We start from the raw sequence: 9,086 nt of genomic DNA on the forward strand, positions 1-9,086 counted from the left end.
TACTCAGTCATAAAAAGAAATGAAACTGAGTTATTTGTAGTGAGGTGGATGGACCTAGAGTCTGTCATACAGAGTGAAGTAAGCCAGAAAGAGAAAAACAAATACCGTATGCTAACACATATATATATGGAATCTAAAAAAAAAAAAGGTTCTGAAGAACCTAAGGGCAAGACAGGAATAAAGACGCAGACATTGGAGAATGGACTTGAGAACACGGGGAGGGGGAAGGGTAAGCTGGGACGAAGTCAGAGAGTGACATGGACAAATATACACTACCAAATAAATGTAAAATAGATAGCTAGTAGGAAGCAGCTGCATAGCACAGGGAGATCAGCTGGTGCTTTGTGACCACCTAGAGGGGTGGGAGGGAGGCGGAAGAGGGAGGGGATATGGGGATATATGTATATATATAGCTGATTCACTTTGTTATAAAGCAGAAACTAACGCACCATTGTAAAACAATTATACTCCAATAAAGATGTTTAAAAAAAAAGAGAGAATTATATAACACAATCAAGACTGGTCAATATTTGAAAATTAATCCATGTAATTCACAGTATCAACAGGCCAAAGAAGAAAGATCATGTGATCTTACCAAGTGACACAGAAGAAGCATTTGACAAAATCCAACACCCATTCATGACAAAAATACTCAGCAAAACTGTGAATAGAGGAAAATTTCCTCAACTTGAAAAAGACCATCTACAAAACCCCTACAGCTAATATTTATGTAATGATAAAAAACTATCTCCCTAAGACTGGGATCAGCTGGTGCTTTGTGACCACCTAGAGGGGTGGGAGGGAGACGCAAGAGGGAGGGGATATGGGGATATATGTATATATATAGCTGATTCACTTTGTTATAAAGCAGAAACTAACGCACCATTGTAAAACAATTATACTCCAATAAAGATGTTTAAAAAAAAAGAGAGAATTATATAACACAATCAAGACTGGTCAATATTTGAAAATTAATCCATGTAATTCACAGTATCAACAGGCCAAAGAAGAAAGATCATGTGATCTTACCAAGTGACACAGAAGAAGCATTTGACAAAATCCAACACCCATTCATGACAAAAATACTCAGCAAAACTGTGAATAGAGGAAAATTTCCTCAACTTGAAAAAGACCATCTACAAAACCCCTACAGCTAATATTTATGTAATGATAAAAAACTATCTCCCTAAGACTGGGAACAAGGTAAGGATGTCCACTCTGACCATTCCTATTCAACATAGCACTGTAAGTTCCAGCCAGTGCAACAAAGCAAGAAAAGAAATAAAAGACATACAGATTTAAAAGAAATAAAACTGTCCTTATTTGCAAATGACATGATTGTCTATGTAGAAAATCAGAAGGAATTTACCAAAAACTTCCAGAACTCATATGTGAGGTCAGCAAGGTCACAGGTTGTAAGATCCACACACAAAAAATTGACTGCACTTGTATACCTAACAACAAATACAGCATTGGAAACTGAAACTAAAAACAATACTATTTACAATAGCTTCAAAGAAAATGAAATACTTAGGTTTAACTCTAACAAAACATGTACAGGATCTGTATGCTGAAAATTACAAAATACTTATGAAAGTCAGACCTAAATAAATTGGAGAGACTTACCATGTTCACTGATTGGAACACTCAACATGGTAAAGATATCAAATCTCCCCAAGTTGATCTATATAGGTTTAATGCAATTTCTATCAAAATCTTAGCAAAGTGTTTTACAGATACAGACAAGCTTATTTTAAAATTTTTATGGAAAAGCCAAAAAACTAGAATAGGTAAAACAATTTTGAAAGAAAAGAAAAGCAACTGAGAGGGCTCAGTCTTCCCTGTGTTAAGGTTCACTATACAGCTATAGTAATCAAGATAGTGTGGTACTGGTAAAGGGTTAGACACAGATTAATGGACCAGAACAGAATCCCAAAACAGACCCACACAAATAAGTCCAACAGGTTTCTGACAAAGGTACAAAAGCATTTCAATGGAGGAAGGATAACCTTTTCAATGAATGCTGCTGGAACAACTGGGCACTCATAGGCAAAAAGATGAACCTTTAATTAAACCTCATACCTTACATAAAAATTAACTCAAAATCAATCAAAGCCTTGAATGTAAGACATAAAACTACACAACTTTTAGAAAAAAAGAGAAAATCTTCAGGACCTAGGTCTAGGCAAGGAGGCCTTAGACTTGAGATCAAAAGTATGATTCACAAAAGGAAGCATTAGCTGTAAATGAGGTGTTCTCAAAGTTAAAAACTGCTGCTCAGTAAAATATTGTGTTAAGAGGGTAAAAAGACAAATTAGAGACTAAAAGAAAATATTTGCAAACCACATATCCAACAAAGGGCATTTATCTAGAAAATATTAAAAATTCTCAAAATTCAAAAAGTAAAAAAATAAAGTATCTATTTAGAAACTGGGCAGAAGACATGAACAGACATTTCACTGAAGAGGATATACAGACGGGCAATAAGCAAATGAGATGTTCAACATTATTAGCTATTAGGGAAATCCAAATTAAAAGCACAATCAGCTATCATTACACACTTATCATGTAGGTGATGGCTAAATGCTAAAATTAAAAACAGTGATAACACCAAATGCTGGTGAGGATGTCAAGAAGTCAAACCATTCAAACATCATTGGTAGGAACATAAAATGGTACAGCCACTCGAAAAGAGTTTGGTAGTTTCTTTTAAAACAAAAAATGTACTAATATGACTCAGCAATTGCTTGGGCATTTATCCCAGAAAATGAAAACTTACGTTCACGTAAAAATTGAATATGAACATTCATAACACCTTTTTTTGTATCAGCCAAAACCTGGAAACAATCCAAGTGTCCTTCGATGGTTAAAATGTGGTACATTCATCCCATGGAACACTACTCAGCAATAGTAAGGAACAAATTATTGATACACTCAATGACCTTGATGGACCTTAAGAAATTATTAAGTGGAAAAAGTCAATTTCAAAAGGTTACATACTGTGTGATTCCATTCCATGTTATATAACATTCTTTACAGAATGTTAATTATTTAGGATTTAAGGGGTGGAGAGGACAGGGGCTATAAAGAGATAGCAAAAGGCAGTCTTGTGACGGAATGGTTCTCCATCATGATCGTGTAGTAGTTACACATGCTACACATGCGATGGAATCGCATAGAATTATACACACACACAATGAATACATGTATAACTAGTGAAATGTAAATGAGCTCTGTGGTGTACCAATGTCAGTTTCATGGTTTGGATACTGTAATATAATTATGCAAGATGCTACATTGTAAAAGGAATGGTGAAGGGTATATGAGACTTCCCTGAAAATTTTTTGCAACTCCCTGTGAGTCTGTAACAAAAAACAAAAATAGCAAGTGTATAAAAATAGAACACCATTTATAAACCTGATTATATGTACCAAGAGACAATAAAATTTTAGTTATTGATTAAAAAAAATCCGGTGTTTCTTGCAGCCTTGTAAGAGACCCTTGGTCAAATTCCTCTTTGTAGACTGAAACCGCCTATTATTTTCCATATATTTAATGAAAAAACTGCCCCTTCAGTTTTAGGAAAAAGAAATATCAAATTGTGAACGTTAACTCATGTTTCAAGTAAATCACAAAAAATGTGGTGCAAAATTTCACAATACTGAAATTATATGTAATAAATGTAAGGTTTTTGTGAGAAATCTTTGTTGAAAATTGTACCAGTTTGTCCTTTAATATTACTTCTGGAAGGTAAGAGATGCATCATGCCTTAGGTAAAATAACTGAGATATGTTTGATTGTCATTATTACCAATCATTTCTGCTCCAGAATAGGCTTTAAAAAAAAAACCAAAAAAAGACGAGAATACCTTCACCGGTTGAGGGCAAAATCCTCTGTAACCATCCCTGATCGGGGAATGAGGATATTGGAGGAAAAGAGGAATATCATAAGCAGAAGGCTAAAATCAATATTTAGTCAACATTTGAATGTTGTGTTATAGAATAACCCTTTGACTGGTATTTTGGCTTATTAGGGTCCTGAAACTTCTGCCTAGTTATTTATTTTAAAACAACCAAAATTAAGCCCAGTGCAAGACAGAACAATTTTGGCAATCAATTTCAGGTAAGAAGTTTGACAGGGACCAAGAGACAGCATTGTATGTGTATGTTATAAAATATTAGGGCTGGTTCAGAAGATCTAGGAAAGCCAGAGCAAAATGGAACCAAGTGAGAGAAAAGCCAAGGTAGTGCACAGTGACTGGGGATGGCATTTAGCTCAGAAGAGGAGGAAATACAGGGAGAAGAGTAGAGAACCCACAAAATCTGGCACTCGGCTTCCATATTTTTTATGAGGGGCATCAGCAAATGTCACGAAACAATTCCTGACCTTAAAGTAGTAGGCAATTAGGAAAAGAGCAGTGCCTCTGGCAATGCAACTCCCCTTGCATATAAGAAACAACATGTACGGCTGGCCACCGCAAAGCTAAGCTAGGAAAAGGAAATGAGAAAAGCATGTAGGCTGGGCTAAAGACAAGGTTTCATGAGACCCTGTAACAAAACTGCAACTGACAACTATATACACTGCAGGTTGAGAATATTAGGAAACAAAAAAATTTATTGCTCTGTAATTAGATATGGGTTGGTATTCTTGAATTTAAGTACTAGGCTGACTATGAATCTAGGAAATCATGTTATAAACCATGACCACTGTGACAAAAGAATTTTAACATGGTTGAGTTTAGAAAGGGTTTTTGAACAAATTTTTTTCCCTTTTACATCTGCATATGTAGTCAATGATATAACCAGTAAGTGGCTAATATCTTTATTATTTTTAATTTTTTTATTTTTTAACATCTTTATTGGAGTATAATTGCTTTACAATGGTGTGTTAGTTTCTGCTGTACAACAAAGTGAATCAGCTATACATATACATATATCCCTATGTTCCCTCCCTCTTGCGTCTCCCTCCCTCCCACCCTCCCTATCCCACCCCTCTAGGTGGTCACAAACCTTCTCTACGTCTGCATCTTTATTCCTGTCCTGCCCCTAGATTCTTCAGAACCATTTTTTTTTTTTTAGATTCTATATATATGTGAGTGGCTAATATCATTAAGTAACAATTAGAACACAGGATTCAATAAAGAGTTAATCCTTACCTATCAAGTAGTAATTTTACTGAAAGATAATCAATATTTAAATACAAATGAAATAAAACAGATTCTGTGATAATCTGTGACATTATTTGTAGAATTTTATTTAGAAAGGAAACACATTCTCCATTCCAAGTAACTTACAACTCATATTCTAGCTATAGGACTATTTTAAAATACATTATTGGTGATGAAAAGAAAAAGGCAAAGAAAAAACTAAACAAGGTCACTAACTACACAAGTGGGAAAATAAACCAGATAGGGTCTAAGAAGGACCTGGGTGAAATAAGTGATACACTATGTTATAACGTTTCTCACTAGATGTGGGAAAAAAATAGAGTACCTTAAAGTGAGAGAGATACAAAAGTGCTATGAATATTTATGGAAGTATATATTTTAAAAAGCATTTAACATAATGTTAAGAATCAAAAAGTTACATTCCATATGTAAATCCTTATAAAGGGCAGTTAGTTTACAAAAGTCAACATTTTGGGGGACATACTATATCTGCACACCTGTTTACAAATCCTCTCTCAATTTAAGAATATCTGACACACGAATGTCCTTTGCTAGATCATACATAGAGGAAGGGAGGCTCTCCTGGAAGCTCAAGAAAATAAGGAAGTTCTCTTCTTGTATAACCTGAAGAAGGAGACATTTCAAGTGCCACTGCATTCCTTGTGCACAAGAGAAAGCAACTACCTACAGAAAAATCCACTTTAAGTGATTAATTTTGCTTAATTAAGTCTGGGTTAAGTGTGCATTACCATCTGTAACATAATTTATATGATGAAAACCACTGTGAGTTCATAAAGCTGATTTAAAAAATAAGTCTTGAGATATAATCTGTATAAGCTCTTTTATATTCTTTTACCTAGTGTCATTTGGATTTTATTCCAAATGCACTGGACACTGGATTTTAAGTAAAGGGATAAGTAATCTGATGTACCTTTTAAAGAGATCAAGCTGGCTGCTGTGGTATGAAAGGAATGGAGGGTTATCAAGAGACAAAGAGGGTATCAACCAGGAGGCTTCTGCAGTAGTACAGGCATGAAGTAATAGTGGACTGGACTAGGATAGTGGCAGTAGAGAAAGAAATGGAAGGAAAAAGAAAGAAGACTTGGTGATCAAGAGAAGACCCCTAAGTTTTGGTTTGGGTATCTGAATAAGTAGACATACCATTTATTGAGGCGGGGGGAAACAAGAGAAAGACTAGCTTCTTGTTTCAGGGAGGTGAGCTGGGTTGAGGGAAGACCAAGATTCTTATTTTGAGCACAAGGGATATGTCAAATTGGTAATCAGTTGAATATACTGATATATATTGGAGTAGTTGGGCCCAGAGATAGAAATTTGGGAGATACTGGCACCAGAATGAATGTCAAGTAAGCAGGAATTCTGGGTTTTTCTGTTTTGTTGTTGCTTTTAATGCCAAGTCTAAAAGAGTGCCTGGAACAGTACTTGGCAAGTAGCAGGGATTCAATAAATATCTGCTGTGCAAACAAATGAATGGGCATAAAGATGGTACTTAAAGTTAAAGGATGGTATGAGATTACCTAAAGAGGAATTGTAGCTAGAACTCTTAAGGTTAACAAAATTTTTTTTAAAGATAGAGAGATAGAGACACATAGAGAGAGATGGCAGAGAGAGAGCGAGCTGGGAGAGGGAGAGTTTCAGCAAAGGAGACTGAGAAACAATGGCAGTGAAACCTGGAGACCATTCTATCAAAGATGTCAATATAAAAGAGCATTCCAAGGAGAGAGTGTCAAATGCTGTAGAGGTTATGTAAGAAAGAAGTGATAACAATGTCACTGACAGTTGTAACAAGGGCTGAGGCACATAATCCACTCTAACAGGAAGGAAGGTGGGTAGTATGGGTACAGGTGCAGGTAGATTGATAGATTTTGTGGTTGGAATATAAGTTCCCTTGACAGCCTCTATTTTCTCAAGCAATTACAAAACAAGTGTCAACCAGGAGTGAATATAAATTAAATGTTATGATGAGAATAAATAAAGTGTTATGAAACCACAGAGGAGGGGCATCTAACTCAGTGTTAGGGTGGAGTGTAGAGGAGGTTTAAAGAATAAGTAGGAATTAATAAGGAGAGGGTAGGTAGGACCAGTAGGAAGAACATCCCAGACATATGCAATATCTCAGAGGTAAAGGAGAAAGGGCTGATTCAGGAAACTAAAAGGCAGGACCTGAGAGGTCCAGATAGGGACTGGCAAAAGATGAGGCTGGAATGATAAGGAGGTACCAAAATTAAGAAGAGCCGTGTATACAATGCTAAGGAGACTGAAACTTGTCATGAGGATAATCAGAAATAGACATTGAAATGCATAACGTATATATATCTGTGTGTGTGTGTGTGTGTGTGTTTAATTTTTGTAGTCTTCATATCAGTTTGGGAAAAATATCTGTAAATATAAGTATATTTAATTATAAGACTAGGCCATTTTATATTTAATACTTAAAACTGGAGAGGCAGTACTGCTTAATGGCTAAGAGCACAAATTCCAGAGCCAGAATGCCTTGTTCAAATCCCAGGTATGTCACTTAGCAGTTGTGTGAACATGGGCAAGTTATTTAACCTGTGTTTCAGTTTCCCTATTTTTAGATGGTAACTTTCCTTATTTTTAAATGGAGATTTTAATAGGGCCTTTAGTAGGTCCTTCTCAGAGGGCTGTTAATCCATTGTTAATATGGTATTCTGTAAATGTTAGCTGTTATTATTTAAGATATAATTTTACCTGCTTTTTAATAGCATAATTTTCACCATCTTCGGCTTTCATTTTTTCAATCTTTTCTTCTTGTTGTTTTGCTTCTTTCTCATACATCATTTTTTCTTTGACCAATCTATAAATAAACCAAAAACTGTTTCAGAGAATTAACTTTCTCTTTAGCAACAGACCATAAAAAACAAAGAAACTCTGTAAATATAAAGTATACTTTAAAAAGTATATGTACTAGATGGGGAGGAGAAGGGAAGAAAAATACGTTAGCCACAGATGTATGAACCTCATGACCTTAAGTTTTATACTCGCCTAAAGCAAGTCAATCTATCAAAGCATGGAATTCTTAAATTTTTAATTAAAAACATTCTATTATAGGGGGCTTCCCTGGTGGCGCAGTGGTTGGAGTCCGCCTGCCGATGCAGGGGACATGGCTTCGTGCCCCGGTCCGGGAAGATTCCACATGCCGCAGAGCGGCTAGGCCCGTGAGCCATGGCCTCTGAGCCTGCGCATCCGGAACCTGTGCTCCACAACGGGAGAGGCCACAACAGTGAGAGGCCCGTGTACCACAAAAAAAACAAAAACAAACAAACAAAAAAACCAAAACATTCCATTATAGTAACTGTATTTACAATGTAAAAATAACATTAAAATTTATTATACACTAACATTTCTATATTGTTTGCTTTATTTATTTATTTACTTAAAATTGCATTAATAATATATTTGTTTCAGGTGTACAATATAGTGATTTGATATTTTTATACATTATGAAATTATCACCACAATAACCATACATCATCTGTAACCATACAAAGTTGTATCTCTTAATCTTCTTCACCTATTTTGTCTGTGTCCCCAACCCGTCTTCCCTCTGGCAACCACCAGTTTGTTCTCTGTATCTATGAGTCTGTTTCTGTTTTGTTTTGTTTTTTAGACTCCATATGTAAGTGAAATCATTCGGTATTTTCTCAGTTTGACTTATTTCACTTAGCATTAACACCTTCCAGGTCCATCCATGCTGCTGAGGAGGAGTAACAACAAAAAAAAAATGCTGGGCTTCCCTGGTGGCGCAGTGGTTGAGAGTCCGCCTGCCAATGCAGGGGACGCGGGTTTGTGCCCCGGTCCAGGAACATCCCACATGCCGCGGAGCAGCTGGGCCCGTGAGCCATGGCCGCTGAGCCTGCATGTCTGGAGCCTGTGCTCC

At 36.1% G+C, this 9,086-nt stretch overlaps 1 protein-coding gene across 1 annotated transcript in view; it reads right to left on the reverse strand.

Annotated features, from left to right (window-relative positions):
* Window positions 1–9,086, reverse strand: part of TBCA (tubulin folding cofactor A) — a 101,396-nt gene that overhangs the window by 8,195 nt on the left and 84,115 nt on the right. The window contains exon 2 of the mRNA XM_055086627.1: window positions 7,898–8,003. Coding sequence (XP_054942602.1) covers window positions 7,898–8,003 — 106 coding nt within the window. The remainder of the gene's footprint in view (window positions 1–7,897; window positions 8,004–9,086) is intronic.

Source organism: Physeter macrocephalus, chromosome 8 (genome assembly GCF_002837175.3).
Source record: "Physeter macrocephalus isolate SW-GA chromosome 8, ASM283717v5, whole genome shotgun sequence".
NCBI classification, from domain to species: domain Eukaryota; kingdom Metazoa; phylum Chordata; class Mammalia; order Artiodactyla; family Physeteridae; genus Physeter; species Physeter macrocephalus.